General features: G+C 46.4%; 2 protein-coding genes across 4 annotated transcripts; one reads left to right on the top strand and one right to left on the bottom strand.

Annotated features, from left to right (window-relative positions):
• Window positions 1-569: 569 nt before the first annotated feature.
• On the top strand, window positions 570-17,821 carry LOC108925947 (cytohesin-3-like). Of its 3 annotated transcripts, XR_001965445.1 has the most exons (15): window positions 570-869; window positions 1,352-1,402; window positions 3,038-3,111; window positions 3,415-3,479; window positions 4,211-4,277; window positions 6,937-7,055; window positions 7,209-7,289; window positions 7,434-7,546; window positions 8,293-8,441; window positions 8,722-8,833; window positions 8,941-9,017; window positions 9,482-9,553; window positions 9,979-10,133; window positions 10,724-10,870; window positions 17,027-17,821. XR_001965445.1 is itself a non-coding variant. In XM_018738327.1 (14 exons), exons 1-14 carry the CDS (start codon window positions 815-817, stop codon window positions 10,803-10,805), a joined length of 1,272 nt encoding a protein of 423 aa, XP_018593843.1. In that variant the 5' UTR covers window positions 570-814; the 3' UTR covers window positions 10,806-11,897. The 3 variants fall into 3 exon arrangements, 2 of the variants coding, with proteins under 2 accessions (XP_018593843.1, XP_018593844.1); XM_018738327.1 differs by lacking the exon at window positions 17,027-17,821 and having other exon boundaries at window positions 10,724-11,897; XM_018738328.1 differs by lacking the exon at window positions 17,027-17,821 and having other exon boundaries at window positions 1,347-1,402; window positions 10,724-11,897.
• LOC108925946 (protein FAM83F-like) lies at window positions 12,614-19,030 on the bottom strand. Its single transcript, XM_018738326.2, has 5 exons — window positions 18,481-19,030; window positions 15,221-15,388; window positions 14,913-15,034; window positions 13,892-14,652; window positions 12,614-13,790 (listed from the first exon to the last, which is right to left on the bottom strand). The coding sequence occupies exons 1-5, from the start codon at window positions 18,952-18,954 to the stop codon at window positions 13,741-13,743; spliced, it is 1,575 nt and encodes a 524-aa protein (XP_018593842.1). The 5' UTR covers window positions 18,955-19,030; the 3' UTR covers window positions 12,614-13,740.
• Between the last annotated feature and the right edge of the window lie 68 nt (window positions 19,031-19,098).

Below are 19,098 nucleotides of genomic sequence, written 5' to 3'. Positions count from 1 at the left end.
CTATGGGTGACCAGCATGTCTTTGGAGTGTGGGAGGAAACCAGAGCACCCAAAGACTTACACTGCTAGATACACTACTTACAATGGGTCACTCATCCATACACGAGTGGAACACACTCACTCTGTCACTCACACACTATGGGGAACCCGAACAGCATTTCTTTGGACGGTGGGAGGAAGCACACGTAGGCATGGGGAGAACATGCAAACTCCACACAGACTGAGCGGGGATGAAACCCATGTCCTCTCGCACCCCCACGTGCTGTGAGACAGGGAGCTATGGAGGGAGAGAGTGTTGCAGCACATGAAAAACATTGCGAGAACTTCAGTACCTGCTGGGTTAAACTTAAGTGCCTGTCATCTCTCGGCCGGTTGGCAGCTAATGCATCCAGTGCTGAACAGCTGATTTGTTCCAGTCAGTCGTTGACAATCTTCCAAAAGTGGCTTTTCTTTGTGCACTTCTGCTGCAACCCAAAGACTGACTGACCCAATAAACCAGAAGTGAAGGAAATGAATTAAATACAGTTCGGTGAAACTTCAGCAGAGAAAGGCTGCACATCATAGGGAGGGGGAAAAAAAAGCCCAGAGCAGTAACGGAAACAGCTACACGCACAGTTTTCTCTGAAGTGTGACGACAGTTGTGCAGAACAGGGTTTTCACCACAGAGGACTTGTCAAAAAAGGTTTTCTTTGTTCTGCTTCTTCTCAATGTCTCTCGTATCTGCAGGGCGCCGGGTCCCGCTTCACGGGTGATGCGTCTTGTTTCCCACCCTTCATTTGTTCATCATCTCAGTGCTCATCTGAGATTTTCAATGGATGAATAAAACCAATTCCACTTATTTCCCTTGTGTGACAAAATATCTCCAAATCGGTGAGTACAAATAATAACATTCTTCATAATATTTTGCACCACTTCAGAAACTGCCTATTATTATTAAAGCAGTCAAACGGGTGAAATGGTGCATCAATAGATTTAACATATGTAATAACATGTTACCTACTGTAGTAACATGCAGTTGGCAAAAGTTTATGCCTGTACATGTGTGTTACAAGTGAAAAACATTCTTGCAGAAGTTCTGATGAAAAAGTCTTCTGTTTAAAGATGAGTTTGAAGTAATGGAAAACGGGAAAGTGCTTGATTACCTTGGTGACTGACCAGGTTCTTGTAAGGATGCTCAGAGCTGTATCACTTTGGGTGTCAGTTATCGAGGGAGTACGGGGGGCTGTTTGAAAGAGCTCCGTGTCAATATTTCGCCTGGAAATCCACTGAACTTTCCATCGTCCAGCAGCTTTGTGGAGACTTTTCAGTGAGATGTTACAGACCTCAGCTCTCAAAATTTCATTGCAGCGCAGTCGCGATGAGCGGTAAACGAAAAGACAGCTTCCTCTGGGGGAAAAATGAAGGTAACGTGATTCCGCATCATTCTTGCCTTAAGAAAACTTTGGACAGAGCCTGTTTTACGACATTCTATCAGCGGGGACGGTGTACGCTCACACTTTTTAGCCCTTTCAGTCGGTAGCTTTAGTCAGATGACAAGGGGGCTCTAAGTGGTCCCCGATCGCACTGGATTTTCAGAGTCAATTAGAAGCGGCAGTTTATAAAATAGAACTGAATTTGCTTGCATTTGAGGGAATGGAATGAGTGAATTAATCTGATTTTTGGCATGGTGAAATCTGGATCGACACCGAACCTTGGAGTGTCACTCACAGCTCGGCCATTGGGTTCCGCTGCCGTTACCATTTTTACATGACTTTAGACATGCCTGGAAGAACTTGTCCTCACGCTTGGACTTCTCGTGTGTTTTTCTTTCTTCTTCTAAAGCAAAGTGTAGAATAGCCGCGGGGGCTCAAAGAAACTAGTGATTCGCTGGGTGGACCTGGCGTGTGTCCAGGCGCTTCGGTTTTCACGGAATCCAGCGAATGTCCCGCTTTTTTGCCCCTAGCGGACGAGAGAGAGAAGAACAGCACAGCACTTAAATGGAATTTTACTGTTTGCCGCACTCATGGTGAAATGGTTTGTAGAATTGCAGTGCGCAGCCCTCTGGCTTTCTTCTAAAAGTCAGTAGTACAGCTTGATTTCTGAAGCTCTGCTTTGCTTATTCTAATCATCATAATGCCATTGCGAACCCTGTCAGCTTTACTTATAAGCAGATGAAGAAGTATTAAAGGGGATTCAATTGTACACACATTTGACGAAAAATTTCAGTTTACGTTGGGAAGACATTTGTCTGCTACAGTTATAGTTAGAAATGTAAATGCAGCGTTTCCAATGATGGGTCTAATGATATTTTTTCACATAGGGGGAACAGAAACTACAATGGTCATCGTTTTACTGCTGCCTTAGCGAGTATACAGTAAATGCGTGTGTTTAGACACTTGGCATGTGTGCATCTCTGCGTTGCCAAGTGTGTGAGTGCGTTTCTGTAGGGTTTCTTGTCGAATACAGTTACCAAGAAATGATTCTTATCCTGCCGTTGTACAAAAGCAGGAAGCGCCTGGGTGTATGCAGCCCAAAGGGTTCTCAAAGCACGCACAGTTAGAAGTCAGTGACCTCTACTCTTGGACAACTTCTCCTTTTGACCTTTGTACTCATTCTCAGAAATTATCTGAGTTTAACTCTTCTAAAATTGCACCCACATGCAGCAGATCCTTTTTTTCCGCTCATTACCAATCAGGGATATAATCGGGCAATGAACGCGAGACACGCCACGCAATCGTCCGCAGTCCCATTGTGCTGCACACACAGCTCGTGCTTGGATCACTCTGTTTGCCCATCAGCTGAGTGCTGTTATCAGGAGCGCAGGGACAGTCTAGTGAGGTGAAAATGCAGAAGTTGTGAGTAGGTGTAAGTAACCGTTGATCATACACACATTTCATGTGGCTTTGTGGCATCTGCACGTTTTTGGTCATTTCAATACCTTCTGTCCTATTATATGGCCTCACAAAATATTTGAAACGTTCACTTTGTTGCAAAGTCATACAGTGTTGCTGGGTTGGTAGTAACAGATTAATGCGCTAATGCCTTGTTCGTGTTTCCAGATTGCTCTGCTGTGGAGAAGCAGCAGCTCGAAGACTTCAAGATGCACAAGAGTGACCTCATGGATGACATTCAGGTAGTGGTCGTGCCTCACTTATCCTAGAGGTGTGAACTGCCGTGAGCACGTTTCCAGATTGGAGGGAGAGAAACCAGAGATGGTCATTGCAATAAAAACTGCACAAATATCGCCTTCTAAAATATCTTTTACTCGCACCGCTCGTACCTGTATAGAGATTTTCATTCAAAACGAGAACTGGCGATGAGGAAAAAGAGCCATCTGCTGAATGATCCAGATTGGATGCTTACAAACGGACTTTGACTCCTGCGGTAGGTGATGTTAATTTCGTGCCCTCATTCCTTTTTTTGCATTCTTTCGCAGAAGCTGAAGAGGGAGATTGAGAACGTCATGGCCGAACTCCAGACCATTGACTCAGATGAGGAGAAGTGAGCAGATGGCCGTCAGGCTGTTTCCCTTGTTCTCGTGCACAACACACACACACACACACACACACACACACACACACACACTAACTGAACTCTGTCAAATTGCAGGAAGTTGAACTGGAGTGTGCCCTGCATTATGGAATTTTGTTGGTGTGCCGTCCATGACGAATGAGTATGGGGCAGAAGTAGCTTAAGCGGAGACAAATTGACAAATCTCTGCCTAAAAATGTCCTGTTCTGGATTTACAAACGCAATACAAACTAATGTCAGTTTTAATGCTGAGATTTGGCTTAAGCAGTTTCACAGTGATGAGTGTATTGTAGGCCAGATGTTTTTTAAACATATTTCTAGTTTTTTTCAACCCATATTCCTGTCCTGCTCTGGAAGATGGAGCAATGACAGTCCGAGTTCCTGCTGATCGGTCTTGCCAGAGCGGTCTCTGCCTTTGCACGTATGCTGACTGGCTTCTGTTAGGCTCAGGACACCGGGTGCACTTGGGAATATCGCAAAATCACAGCGTGGCAGCTACAATCACACGGTGTACATGTCCAGGCAAAATGCAGAAAACTGTCTCAGATTCGCACTTGAGGTTCGCTGCTGGTCACTTCGTAGAATGGTGCTATAGTTACAATGGCTTCACTTAGTCGGTTAGTGAAGATGCATGTGCTGTGGGACAGAGGGCTTCATTTTAACCTTTAGTTTACAACCCTTTGTCCCCTGTCTCTCCACAGTAAAAGTATCTTAAAGGAGAAGCAGTTCATATGTGGAAAGAAGAAGTTCAACATGGACCCCAAGAAGGTGAGCTTGTCGATGGGTTTTTTGTGTCCACGATTATTCTCGAAATGCTTCGCGTCAACGAGACGTTCAGACAAACCTTCGGGATCCTGAGGAATACGACAGCAGAGCAGGGTACCGTGACACCCTGGTTGCGTGCTGCTGCGAGGACTCTGCTGGGTTCAGTAGTTTGCTCACAGAGATAAAATGAAGACCTTAGAGTGAGAGCTGACAAAGCACCGCGGCAGTGGTGGCAATGGTCGAGTGGCGTGTGTCAGAAAGCGAATCAGCGGAAGCGGCACTCGCAGCGTCACACGGATGCAGGCTCGGCTTCGCGGCTCCGTGGGCGCCTCTGGGAGGGTGGGGTGAGAACCACATCCTGGCCTCGCAGATCAAGCACCGGGGCAAGAGCACCTGCAGAAGCACCGTCTGCGCGTCTTACGGACAGACGCTCTCGGCAAGAAAAGCCTTTGTATAATATCAGAGCACTACATCTTGTAAATGCAAAAACGACTTCGTATAAACGTGACAAGTGTCATTCAGAGTTTGCTGCTGATCCAGAGAGATTAGCCCAGTTACAGCGACAAAGGTCTAATTGTGAGAAAGAGCCTCGAATTCATGTACGGGTTTACCCCGGTGTACGGACTCCTGCTTTACAGATTTGCGGTATAACGGCCCTGAAAAAGTTGTACTCGTCTTTGGTATGCAGACCGACTGCTCCTGGTATTACAGGCTTTGTCGGGTGTTTCAGACAGACTTTTCCATGATGACGTAGAAGTCATGATCCAGTGGGGTGCAGACATCTATCTATCTATCTATCTATCTATCTACATTTAAAAGGGATCTCAAAACTCACCTCTGACTCACTTCTCTGACACTTCTTCATAAACATGCATGTGCTCCTTATGTTTCATCATTTTTGTAGCATTTTGTTGTTATATTGCATGCATATGTAGCATATAATTAAAATATTTTTATCATTATTTCTATTATAATGGAAAAGTCTGTTTACAGCTACTGGTGTGATTATGCTGGTTTATGCTTTGTTTTGTGACAAATCCACTGAACTCAAGAATCATATGCCTGGATCCAAATATCTCCTATTACCCAAATTCAATGCATTTTTTTTGCATTTTTCTCTGAGGTTTCCACCACTTTGGAGAAATGCATCTGCTAAATGAATGAATGTAAATGTACTGTCTGTATCTTCCATATGTTTATGTCTATTTACTGTAGAGTAGTTTAGTAAAAACATAAAATTTCTGCCCTAATTTACTTTTTTTTCCTTCTTGATTATGTTTCATATCTTGTCACCCTAATGTTTTGATTGCTGTTTCTTGAGACTGTTTTTAAATGGTTGGAGGGCATTTGTGGAAATAGTTGGGCATATTTGTAAAGTCCAGAAACTCATCACCCCCCCCCCCCATCTAAATAATGAGAAAGGACCTCCTGGTGTACAGACTCTTGATACCTGCACTGTTTTTAGGAACAAATTAGGTCCGTATAACGGGGATACCTGTATGTATTCGTCTAGATTGATCTAGACGAGTTGTGTGGAATTGCAAGAAGCCTAGATAGAAGATACCTTGTGCTGTATGTATTGTTAAGGTGTTTGAATTTATAACCAGAAGGCTGCAGGTCACAAAAGGAGCAGTATTTCTGTGCTGTGGTATAAGGTAATAAACCCCGGTGTAATTTAATGTAGAATGTGATAGAACTAAATCAGCAGAGTCGAACCAAACGCGAGGGAAGCTCATTTGGAAACACTCAGGGATGAGCTGAGCATTGGATTAATATACCAGTTCCAGTGATGCCGTGGAGCTGTATGAATGAGTGGCGATGAAGAAAAGGGGAAAGTTATCTAACAGCAGAGATATTACGGTGGAAAAAACACTGTTTTCAGCTGCCTGCCACAGTGCTGCCCCTTGTGGCTCATCGAATGCCCTTTATCTCTGACCATGTCTGCTGCCCGCATTGACGAAAGCTCCACTGCTGATGGCAGCTGGCAGCATGAAGATTAAGAAACTGCAGAGCAGTTGGGGAGATATCTGTAGCTTTATCTGTAGTCTTTAGTGCGTCAGTAACGCATAAGTGAGTCAGGAGATTCCTTGTATACGTATCGATTTCTCACGTTGATGTGGTATCATGCTGAGAAAGATATGAGGGACAACCAGACTTATGTACTTGCACTGGCATCCAAGAACAGGCAGCATTATAATTATGAAAATAAACTGCTTTCTGTTTTTTCATTTCTACCAGACACTTGTAATAAGCAACTGTAACATAAACATTAGCCTTATAATGTAAAAAAAAAAAAGGATCCTATATGTGATTACCCTCCAAAATTTCTAAGACTGGCCACAATGTGGCACTGCTGTGGTTGCAAGCCGTGGTGACACAACGGCACCACACAGCAGCCAATCTTAGAACTTATTGACAGCACCGCATGTAAGATTTACATTCAGAAATGTACATGTTTTTTATTCGGTATAATTGTATTGTTCGTGTTTTCAGAAATGTGGATATGTACCCACAGTGAATGTGCTGTGGCGTTTAAACAGTAGAATCGCAATAAGGACTATGGCCAAGATGACATGAGAACATCTTCAATGAGTTGTTTGAGGAAGAGAAGAAAAGCACCTGACTGATCTCCCTCCCACCCAATGTTTCCCCTCTTCATCAGGGAATCCAGTACTTGGTTGACAACGATCTGTTGGAGTGGACGCCGCAGGCTGTGGCAGAGTTCCTTTATAAAGAGGAAGGTCTGAACAAGACGGCCATTGGGGACTTCCTGGGAGAGAGGTATCGCAGTCATGAGTACCTACGATGTCCATGATCAATGAAACTTGACCATTAGCAGTGTTGTTTCAATCATGTGCTGCAGCTGTGTCCTAAATACTTTTGGAGGTGATGCTGTCAATGATCGGTACCCACTTGTCTTCATTTGGTCCACAGAGATGACATGCATCTCCAGATTCTGAATTCCTTTGTGGAGCTCCATGAGTTTTCTGACCTTAACCTGGTACAGGGACTGCGGTAGGTCACTTCAGACACCATCAACAATTTACAGTTCTGAGTTAAACTTTACGTTACTATCTTAAGCTGATATGAAGGGAAGTAATAGTAGTTCCTCTTCTCCTGTCTTTCTGGCATGATCGTCACCCTTTGCTGCCTCCTCAGCCAGTTCCTGTGGAGCTTCCGACTTCCGGGAGAAGCGCAGAAGATTGACCGCATGATGGAGGCTTTCGCCACACGCTATTGCAACTGCAACCCTACTGTCTTCCAGTCCACAGGTGAAGGTTTATCTTCCCTTATTACCAGACATGGGGAGGAAACTCAGAGCGGATGGGATTGCGTGTGTCAGATCTGGTTCATGGTGAAGGGTTACAGTTACAGTTAGGGTTAACTCAGCGCGGTCATTTCGTTAAGAGAGAATGATTGACCTGCCAAGTGTGTACATACTCTCTGTGTCACGGGTCTTTATGGTGTGTTTTTCCACACGGGAAAATAAACTGTGAGCACATCTGTCATATGCAGATATTGTGGATGAGCAAATCATAGAGGTTTATCTGATGTTTTTCTCTAAAGTTGCTTACAGTGTTAAGGTCACAATTATTTATCCATTTATGCACCAGAGTAATTTTATTGGAGCAATTTAGGGTAGGTACTTTGCTCAGGGACTACAGCTGGAGACTGAACCTGTGATCTTCAAGTCCACGAGCAGCAGCTCTAACCCCTACTCTACCAGCTGCCCCTAATATATATGAATCAGTTTGTAGTATATTGTTGGTTTCATTGTTTTATTGTTTGTATGAGCTTTTACCTCAATCCATTGACAGATTTAGCTTTTTATTACAGCTGGATATTTTACTGTAGCAATTTCGGTTGAGCGCCTTGCTCAAAGCAGGCCTCACCTGGAACTTGAAACAGCAGTCTTGAAGTTGCACTGCATGGTCAGACAGGCCTTCAGACCGTTAAATAATGATCCCGTTGCTGGAAAAAGTGTTTTCATGAGCTTTCTGTCGGCTGATTTTGACAGACACATGTTACATCCTGTCCTTCGCAATCATCATGCTGAACACCAGTCTACACAACCCTAACGTGAAGGACAAACCTACGCTGGAACGCTTCATCTCCATGAACCAAGGCATCAACAATGGCGAGGACCTACCTGATGAACTGCTAACGGTAACGAAAGAAAGGGAGGCACATGGGGTTGGGATCACCGGGGTGCTTTCATCACGTCCGCTGCCGCCAGCTTCCTCCGAAATGCCTCTCAAATCAGTGAATCAGAACTACGCTCATTTAGCAGTTGACACATAAACGTCCGCGTTTTTGAAAAATGCATTTCTCTCCTTCGTAGAATCACGTCAGATTCCATACAAATGAGAGGCAAACAAAATCAAAAACCACATATCAGAATCGTGACCGACCTTCAAGCAGTTTTGTCGTGTCTTGCACCTTCCAGAAACTGTACGAGAGCATCCAGAATGAACCTTTCAAAATCCCAGAGGATGATGGAAATGACCTCACGCACACTTTCTTCAACCCAGACCGAGAGGGCTGGCTGCTTAAGATGGGTAAGGCCCTTCGAAGTAATCCGTCGTGTGCTTTTCGAAGACATGTTTTCGTCATAATTTTGGAGGAATAAATGCTGATTCGAGATTTTCTGCGTGCTTCCCTAAAGGAGGCCGAGTGAAGACATGGAAGAGGAGGTGGTTCATTCTAACAGACAGCTGCCTGTACTACTTTAAGTATACCACGGTAAGGGACTCCTCATCGCACAGGCCAGGTCATGTCTTCTAGATTGTAACTGCAGAATACTACCCACCTCAGAGGCAGCAGATCAACTGCCCTTCTGGTCACAGCCAGAAGCTGGTAGTGTAGTGCTTGAGCTGCTGCCTTTAGCCCCAAAGGTTGCAGGTTTGACTCTCTTCTGGCTGTGGCACCCTTGAGCAAGGTACTTACCCTACAATTACTCAGCTGTATAAATGGGTAAATATGTGTGAATAGATTAATACTGTGAGTTTCTTTCGAAAAAAAAGTGTCAGCTAAATGAATAAATGTAAATGAGGTCAGAAATGAGCTGTGGTGCTCAGCAAAGCATAGATGTTGCTGGCAAGGTTTTGCTCAACATCAAGTCTCACGATTGGACAACGGTGAAGAGAAAAACACTGGTGTTGGCAAGAAATAATCTTCTGTGTCTCTTTGCATCCGTCCCCCTTTAGGACAAAGAGCCCCGAGGTATAATTCCCCTCGAGAACCTGTGCGTGAGAGAAATAGAAGATCTAAATAAACAAGTACGTATGTCATCATTTCAAGCGGTGTAACGAGCTGTTATTTATAAAATAACGAGCGTGTTCGTCTTAGTCCATTTTTTGCTCTCGTCTAGCTTGTGTCCCACCGAGCATGCCAGCAAGTTATTGTGACCTCATCCGCACAGTAATTCTGGACAGAGCATTACTTCATGAAATGTGTTACTCTCAGTAATTTCTGCTGTCACCACAAATACTGAAATATCGACAACGCTCGTTGCGCGTACTTGTATCCTTCCTGTGTCTCCGCAAGGTTAAAAAAAAAAAAAAAAAGTAAAATTTAAAATAAATAAAAAAAAAAAACCCTAAGTGTCTATGTCTGGAGACTTGTTGTAAGAATAATTTGTTTATTTTAAATGACTTTCCTCCGGTTATTTGAAGTACTTCTGTGTGTGTGTGTGTGTTCTCAGTACTGTTTGGAGATCTACAACCCCAAGAGCAAAGGTCAGAAGATAAAAGCATGCAAGACAGAAAACGATGGCCGAGTGGTGGAGGGAAAACACCAGTCCTACAGGATCTCTGCTAGCACAGCCGAGGAGCGGGACGAATGGATCCAGTCCATACGGTCAGAACCTGGCGCGTTCGCTATCGTTCTGAAGGCACAGCAGCTATGCACTGTTTTCTACAAGGAAGCTCGTGTCAGTTACTTCAGGTTTATTGGTGTGGCACAGCTCCCCGTCTGTCGGTTTCGATTTTGGGCCCGGTCAGTGTGGTGGGTTTGCGTGTTCTCCGTGTGATCACATGGGTTCTTCTGGGTGCTCTGGTTTCCTCCCACAGTCCAAGGACAAGCGCTTCCGGTGAATAGGTGACTCTAAATTGCCTGTAGTGTGCATGTGACTGTCCTGCGATAGACTGGTGTACCATCCAGGGTACACCCTACCTCATCCCCTGTGCTCCCAATAGAGGGATAGAGTGGAGCAACGCTGCACTGGAAAAGCGCATATCGACAATGGATGGATGGAGTACCTGTCCACTGGGGGTCCAATGTAATGGGGAGTAGAAAGCACTGGCAGAGCTCACGTGGGAGCTGTGGACGTCTTCCATTTATTCCATTTATTCCTCCATTCATTTCCACCGCTCAAGTCCAAAGCAATTGGCTCTACGGTGGAACTCGGGCGAAAAAAAAAATCTTATTGTTATTGTTTTTCTTCACAGAGCAAGTACCTCAAAGGACCCCTTCTATGACCTGGTGACAGTTCGCAAGAAAAAAGTAATAAGCAAGGCACAGAATGACTAAACACGAGGGAAATAAAGTGAGGAAGAGGATTATGGCACCTTGACTAAGGTCATTTAACTTAACAGGTGAGACAGGTGGAGAGCCGAAGGCACCGCTTCCCTCTTAGCGCATCGCTGTAAAACATGTCATCTCCAACTTCTTACGTTTTTTTTTTTTCCTTCAAACTTCTTTGTGCAATATAAGCCTGTAGAGTTACCCGCTACAGCGAGGTGTTCGAACAAAACATCAGCCAGGGATCCGATTCAGAATTTAGGGTACCGACCCATCACGGCTGGTTGAACTTTACCTCATAACATGTGATGTGATGGGGTTTCACGACCGTCACACTAAGCTAATTACATAGTTGCCAGTATTAAAGGTAGACTAGAACAGATTTAAAATGAATTATTTGTGTAAATGAAGCTCAGAACAATGTAAAATGTCTGTACTGCTGTACTTTCTTTAATCTTTCCTGTGACCTTTACATTTATTTAGAAACAAGAATGCGCATATTTTTCACCACAAATAATTTTACTTTGCACTGACACTTACACACACACATATGCTGTATATAGAGAGTTGAGATTCTACTCTTTACTTCCTCAAAGTTGAAGAGGAGGCGCCCTTTTATTTCTGATCTGTAAATATATAACGTGCACTGATGTCTTAACTAGTGACAAAAAAGTCTCTTCTTCACCTTATAGACATGAAGCTGTAGACACTTATGCGATTTTTTCCCACCTTTGACCTTGTAAATATAAAGTATTTAATAAATTAATGACAGGGTGCACTGACAATAGCAAATTGTGTAAAAATTCCAGAGCAGTACTGTGGAGTTCAGACCGAGCAATAAACGTCTACTCTTGTAAGCTGATGTGTCTCTGTTCACAAACAAAAGTGTCGGCATAGTGCAATTTTAATGTAATGTACGTCAAAAGAAATTCTCTCTGCTTCACAGCGGACGTGTTCAAATGTTGAAACGTTCAAAATTTAAACTGCTCTCTGGTTACTCATACCGAACAATAAATAGTCATATTGAACAATAAATGTATCAGCAGAATACTGAAGTACGTTATGGTTTCCTTTCATAACGTATACCTGGCCAAAATGCGGAAGCTCTCAGCCGAGAGACCCCCTGCAGCCCGCAACATCCCGCTTGAGTGCAAAACTAAGAAGCGAGCGTGATGTCGTTGTGATACGAAGGCCTAGACTCAGCTGCGGGGGCGAATGTGACATGTTGGAGATGTTTACTGAGCACTGGGATTGCACACTGGTACGGTTCGTGTGGCAGTTTATCTAGGTTCCTCTACTGGTGGGATTGGCCATTGGGTACGAGAGCCTTGGCTGGGTGGGGAGGGCACAGATTTAAGGCCTTACAAGAATGCTGGCTTTTCGCTGGTTTTCAGTCAGAGGCCAGATTTATTATTGGGGGAAATCTGGTTTTAAACTGGCAGTACAGAGTGAAAATGACAGCTTGGCTTCCTGTTCACGCTCCAGCGCACGTTTTTGCACCAGATACACTCCTTGGCTTCCGGGCTGCAGCTCTGCTGGGGTCTCTGCTGCCCCCCCACCAGCAGATGGAGAGAAAAGGGGCGGAGGGGAAGTTCAAACGACAAACTCTCAGCCACACAGCCACATCCAGCGCATGGACGCCAGGCACACACACACAAACACTCAGTGAAAGCCTTCATGCAAAACACATGTTCAACCAGCTCCTGCAAGTTCACTCACTGTAGCAAATTTTACATTTGACTGTGATCAGGGACCCGTCAAATGTTCCTTAAACACAACGCCACCTGCTGTCTAAAAGAGGAAGAGGATCACCATGATCCGTTGAGTACAAGTTTTATTTGCTGAAAACATGAACACCACCTACAAGCACACCTCAAACCAGCATGTAATTATGCTGATCTATACCCAAACATATTAAAGTCCCAGTCCAAGATATTGAGAATGAATGAAGTATTTTCTTTGGAAATCGTGTTTGTATTTAGAAGGTACAACGGACAGTTTCTATAGCGTCTTTTCTTGTCTTTTTCAACAGACAGTTTTTGATTTTGACAATAATAATTTCCCTTATGCGCACCGATATTAACCACTTGTAGGCTGGAATAAGTCTGCTGGGAGCAAAGAAGACGGAAACACACCTGGTGTGCTGACAGTACCTGAGTGACAGTGACATCACAGTGCAATATCAACATTTCTGTCCTTTTCATGTACTCATTTACATTAAGGTAATACATCTGCAGTAAGGGTTACATTTACCTCAGTGGGACTGTTCATCAAAACGTGTAACTGAAGGGTCATAAAAAGGCATTCAACGTGTGGAAGGAGAGCACCTGTCACTTGGTACGGCCTGGCAGGACATCTGCGAACGGCACTGGTTTTGGTCTGATTTCGAGTCGGCTTTACAAGTAAACTATTGACTGGCAACGACACTGTTCGCGCAGCCCACGTTATCTATGCGGACGCATCGTTCTCATAGCCAGCGCCAAGGGTGGACAGCAGTGCTGTCCCAGTGCCGGGATGGTGCGAGAGGATGCGAGTTTGATCCCCGCTCAGTCTGTGCGGAGTTCACACGTTCTCCCCATTTTTGCGTGGGTTTCCTCCCACACTCCAAAGATATGCATGCAGCACCGTGGCAGCCTGAGTGAATTTCCCCACTGGCATTAATAAAGCACTATTATTAACGAAATCAGGGACACCACGTGGAGAAAATTTTCTGGTCACAGTCTATTAGATGACCGGACAAGTGTCTTGGGAACTACAAATCAAACAGAGCCTTGGGTACCGGGCCAGGTGAGGGTCACTCGTATTCCCGTCAGGAGGGTGTCAAACAAGAGCAACACTTTGCATACGGGGTCCCGCTGTAAACATGCACTGACTGCCTTTTGTGCGGTCAAGTCTTGGTCAGATTTGGTGAAACTCTCCCTGAGGTTGAAAATCCCATCCTTCCTCAGGATTGAATACACACCTTCTTTGAATGTCTCCTACGCCCTTTAAAGTCTGGATAAAGGAGAAGAGGAAAAAAAAAAAAAGATCAATTAGCAGGAATGTTTGTGAAATGGAACCCAGCGCACAAGTGTTGGTAACGCACAGCCACGTACCTTCTTCACCTTGCGAGTTGATCGCCTGCAGAGAGACGCTTCTGTGACCTAGTTTCGAGGGCTTCTTGTACTTTCCTTTCAGAAGAGCAGGTTTCTCTGCGAAGACAACCTCAAACTTGTCCTCCAGCTCCTGCGAGTCAGGACTCTCTGGAGCTTTGTGGGTAGGTGATGGGCTCGAAGGGGCCGCAGTGTCTTTCCCGTCCAACAGTCCGTTCTGATTGTTTGATCGCCCCTTCGAAAAATGCTTACTTGAGCTGCGCTGCTTCTTTCCGCTGAGTCCGTTGGGCTTGGCTGGGTTGGCACCGTCCTCCGTGTCCCCGGGGACAGGTGGCGGAGGAGACATCCTGTCCAGTTTCTCGCTGCTGGCCTGAAGGGCTGTTTGGCCGATTTTCAGCTGGCTCTCCCTGGCCATGGATTCCCTGAGGGCAGAGAGGTCCTGAAGGGACCTCGTCAGTCCCAAGCTGTTGCCCACCACCAGAGAGTACTTGGGGTTATGGTACTTGTGCGCCGGCACCTTGAGGTGGTTTGGCCGGGGGTCCCCCAGGAAGCGGGAAGCGGACGCCAGTGGTGGGGGCTTTTGGGGCACTGCAATCCGCATGGGTGTAACCGCTGGCGGCTGGGGGATGTGGAATTCCTTGTAGAGGTCCACCTTATCGGAGGCGGCATACAGTTCCCGGAAGTGATTGTCGAACATGTCCACCACCTGACCTGTCATCACGGTAACCAGGTTCCTGTCCGTGCGGGATGAGGTCCACGTGAAACTGAAAGGGAAGCAAAAAGCATGGAGACAAGCGAAGGCTCTTCAACGTTCCCTTTCGGAGAACAGCCAGTTCTGGACACTCCTGCTCAACAGAGCTTTTTTCACAAAACCTTGACAGCTAACATCAAACAAAGTCAAATATGCATAATTTCTACAGTTAAAAAGCTAATAGCGCTAGTGAATTATGGAATTATGGACCTGCACGCTATCAGTCCCTGACACACTGCAGGATTTGCTATGGGAGTTCCTTGGACCACTGACCTGTAGGACCCAAACATCACCTTCTCCGCATCCACCAGCATGTACTTGGTGCACAGAGAGCCGGGGAGCTTCCCCAGGGACAGTGACAGACCGCAGCCCGCCAGCATCCGCACACGGATGTTCTGAAAGAGCCACACGGGTATAGTTTAAAATTCACTTGGTGTTCGGAGAACAAAGAACTTGCAGCATGAAGGAGAGAAGTACGGTATCTCAGAACTTCTGGAAACTTGCTCTAATGCTAAGGAGCAGGAAGTGGGTGCTGGTGCCCACACGATGGGGGGGAGGGGGTCTCCTTTTCTGCGACTCACCCGGAGGTGCGTAGCAGTGACCTGCAGTCGGCTGCACATGTCCAGGAAGTGTGGGATGCCTGTGGCCTCCAGCACGATGTACACCGGCACGCTGCGCTTGGAAGCAGCGTCCAGCAGGTCCTGAAGGATCTGGAGGTCGGTGAGGAGGTCCATCACTATGGCAACCAACTGAAACAGAGAAGGTGAGCTTCAGGGGGGAGGAGGGAAAGCATCACCTTGCTCGTCTGGGACCGAAGACCTTACTCCCTAAAAGGGCACGGACAGGTGCGTGAACTCGAGGAAACGGTGATCGACTCGTCATGTTTGAACCGGCTCGGCTTGATGTTCTTTCCTCCACTTTGCTGCTTACGTTGCAAAACTGTAAGAGTTTCGAAACGATAACATTTGAACTTCATGCTGTAACCACACTGCATTACATAGACCACTGTTCGATAACACTAACATATGTGACATACGTCTCATCTCTCTCTCCCACACACACACAACACCACCAGCATAAGGGTTACCTATGGCCACAAGGTTCACCAAACACTTGTGTCACACCAGCATAAACAAACGTCAGTCTCTCTCCTGGGCCTCTGCCACCACACCCACAGTTAATGTCACAGAGGCTGTGGACACACAGATCTGTGAAACCAAATTAATCTTTTGCGGACTTGAGCAAATAACTAATCGTGAAACTTCCAACTACCTAAGGAAACGAGGAACAAAAATCCCCCTTCAGCAGCTCTACTAAGAGAACTTTCCGTATCCCAGGAGCTATACAGGTTACGCGAGTGTGTGTGTGCTTACAGGCATTTTCCGGTCTGGTGCGGGTTTATTTAACACAGCTGGTGCTGCTCACCGTTACACTCCTCCCTCAAGGTAAACCTCTGGTCAGTCCAACACACAGTGACTAATCGTCCTCGGTTGAGTGACGAAGCGCAGTACAGGCACAGCTTCCTGTTCCATCGGCTCACATCCAGCCTGTTACACACGCTGCTGTTTCACGAGGTGTCGCACGGAGGGACGCAAACACATAAAGAATAATTCAATCCCTAAGAGAAGGTGATCAAACATAACTCGTAGGATGTCTACTACGCACACACTGGCTGAAACCGCTTGTCTTGAGTGGGGTCGCGGCAAACCGGAACCAAACACAGGACGTAAGGCTGGAGGGGGAGGGGACACACCCAGGACAGGACACCAGTCCATCGCAAGGCACCCCAAGCAGGACTCGAACCCCAGACCCACCAGAGAGGAGGACCCGGTCAAGTCTGCTGCGCTACCGCGCCCCCTCGGATGTCTACTAGGTCCACTCAAATACCAAGCAATAGTCTTGCAGGGTGTGGACTTTATATTTAAACCTTTTGCGCATGACACCGTATGTAAGGGTATGAAAGGGGATGACATGATTTGCTAAACGGTTAAGGAACCATGCAGCAAACCCTATTAGCAAAGAGCTCTTTCCTATTTATTTTCATGTCACGCTCACCTCTGCAAATGCGCTCAGAGTTTAATCCAACAGACTTTAAAGCAAAAGTAGAGCGAACGGCCAGAGGCGGCTTACAGCTTTTGTCGGGAAGTGCGGAAACGTTACAGCGCGGTGCGTTGCCAGATGATGGCGTCGTGAAAAAATGCGGCAGGCAGAAACACCATTTGCCGTGAATATAGCCTGCAGGGGTACGCCGAGTGGGGAGGGAGGGAGGGAGGGAGGGTGTTTCCTCTGGAGTGCTGCTTTATGTGGACCCAGCGCCTGGAAAGAAAAGTTTAATCAAACCGTCAATCTGGATATATCAGCATCCACATTCCCTTTGTGTTCCTTAGATCACGTGCAATGGGTTCACGCTAAACCCCGGGCAGGGAGAGGCACATCGATCAGTTCACAATCGCAATCCGGCCAAGAAGTCCCGTGAGCCACCGGGGCCGACACCGCCAGCAATGCCAGGTGACGGGGATGGGGACACAGACACACACCTACCCTTAACCTGACATTCATGTTTTGCGGCAGACTGACTCTTCTCCGCTTGCGTGAACGAGTCATGCTTTCCGGAGCTACCCAAGCCAACGAGTCAGATGTTTTCAAGAAATGATGTTAAGGTCCTCTGGCATGTCTGTCAGCCTCATTACTGTAAATATGAGCGTTACCTTCCCTGGGATTAAAAACAAGCATCTTGCGCAACAAGCACAAACTCGTGACCGATCAACAAGTTGACAGGCAACCTTGGCTGAAAAGAAAGGGAAAGAAAAAAAAAGAAAAGAAAGAGACTGCCTTTGGTTGCTAGTCTTGAACATCACTTAGTAAAAGACGAGACGCGGGTGCGAGATCACGAGATACCACTTTTTTTTTTTTTTTTGGTACAGTGAGGCTCAGGGAAATGCAGGACTCACATGGGCAACATGAATGGTAGCGACAGAGAAGTGAACTTTTAACCCTGCAAAGGACCACAAGGAAACAATGTTTTCAGTACAAGTCTCTCGCAGTACTATGGTATCTGCGCTGCCTTTCATAAAGACGGATTCTTTTATGCATCAATTCACATTAAGTATCTCAGTCACGGGTTCGAGACCAAGTGGTAAACAAGGGCCCTTGCCCCTTGGAGTCTGGTATGTATTTATATATACTGTATATATATACACACACACACACACACACACACACACACACACACACAAAGGTAACTACAACCCCCCTGTGATTTGTTTTACTTTCACTAGAATAGAAGCACCTTTAAACAGCAGCTTTTCTCATCCTTACAAAATATAAACCCCATAATGAACTTTACGGATGATGGGCCACTAGGTGGCATGATGGTTAGGGTTGTCACCACAAACAGCAAAGGTCGTTAGTTCAAATCCCACAGCTACCGCGGTTCCTTCATCGAGGTGCTGACCCCGAATCGATGCAGCGAGAATAATTCTCAGTACCCCAGCAGGGTAAGTCACTGTAAAGCTGATGATCAAAGGAGTGACAAGCGTTAACAAGAGTGTATTTGTAGAGATTAAGTGGAGAGAAGGTATGAAAATGCCATGGGGGGCAGCTGGTAGTGTAGTGGTGAGAGCTACTGTCTTTGGACACAAAGGTCACAGGTTTGATCCCCACCTCCAGCTGTAGTATCCTTGAGCAAGGTACTTACCATAAATTACTCCAGTAAAATTACCCAGCTGTATAAATGAGTAAATAATTGTAACATTAACCTTGTAAGTTGCTTTGGGGAAAAACGTCAGCTAAATGAAAATGATTGTATCCACTTAGCTTAAAGTGGTTCAGTGTGTGTTACCTTGGAGGACTCTTGGATGAGGCTGCGCACCACCTGTTTAATGTGCGGCCCGTTTTCTCGGGGCGGGTGGCTGTACACCGTGACCCGGCACACTCCTTTATAAAAACCCCCGTCCGGCCATCCGATGTCCAAGGGGGGCACCTCGGTGTCCGACAGCTGGGGCCAGTAAGTGGAGTGAACCCCGGAGTCGCCTCTCGAACCCGCGGCCGGCTCGCATTCCCACTTGTCACCGTCACCGTCGCCCTCATATTGATACTCCTGGAAGGTTTTGCGGATCCCCTTGATCTCGCGCGCGGACAGGAAATCTTTGATGTTGTCCTCCTTCAGTCTCATCTTGAAGGCGCCGTCGCCGTTGCGCAGCAGCTGCTCGAGGGCCGCGCGCTGCTGCTCGCTGTAGTAGAACTGCGGTCGGGATTCGGGGATCGTCTCGTTGATGTGCTCGTCATCCAGGCACACGAGCTGGGACTCGGCCATCGCGCCACCCGCCCAGGACGAGGCTCAGCGAGCGCTCCTCTCCCCGGAAGTTCTGTGCCGTACCTGTGTGCCTGACGCTGCCAGGTGAGCGGGGAAGTTTCGCAGAAGGGGCGGGGCTAACGGGCGTCACGCGGCGAAATCGAA

This window comes from Scleropages formosus, chromosome 3 (genome assembly GCF_900964775.1).
Source record: "Scleropages formosus chromosome 3, fSclFor1.1, whole genome shotgun sequence".
NCBI lineage: Eukaryota > Metazoa > Chordata > Actinopteri > Osteoglossiformes > Osteoglossidae > Scleropages > Scleropages formosus.
This window is presented reverse-complemented; position numbering and strand designations above follow the sequence as displayed.

What these genes read in the sequence shown, in the direction of transcription:
- LOC108925947 (XM_018738327.1), top strand. Translation starts at nt 815, where the DNA reads ATGAATAAAACCAATTCCACTTATTTCCCTTGTGTGACAAAATATCTC. An exon ending in GGGGACTTCCTGGGAGAGAG is followed by an intron (nt 7,056 to 7,208) that starts GTATCGCAGTCA and finishes TTTGGTCCACAG; the next exon opens with AGATGACATGCATCTCCAGA. An exon ending in TACCTGATGAACTGCTAACG is followed by an intron (nt 8,442 to 8,721) that starts GTAACGAAAGAA and finishes TGCACCTTCCAG; the next exon opens with AAACTGTACGAGAGCATCCA.
- LOC108925946 (XM_018738326.2), bottom strand. Translation starts at nt 18,954, where the DNA reads ATGGCCGAGTCCCAGCTCGTGTGCCTGGATGACGAGCACATCAACGAG. An exon ending in TCATCCAAGAGTCCTCCAAG is followed by an intron (nt 15,389 to 18,480) that starts GTAACACACACT and finishes TCTCTGTTTCAG; the next exon opens with TTGGTTGCCATAGTGATGGA. An exon ending in TCACTGCTACGCACCTCCGG is followed by an intron (nt 15,035 to 15,220) that starts GTGAGTCGCAGA and finishes TGGCTCTTTCAG; the next exon opens with AACATCCGTGTGCGGATGCT.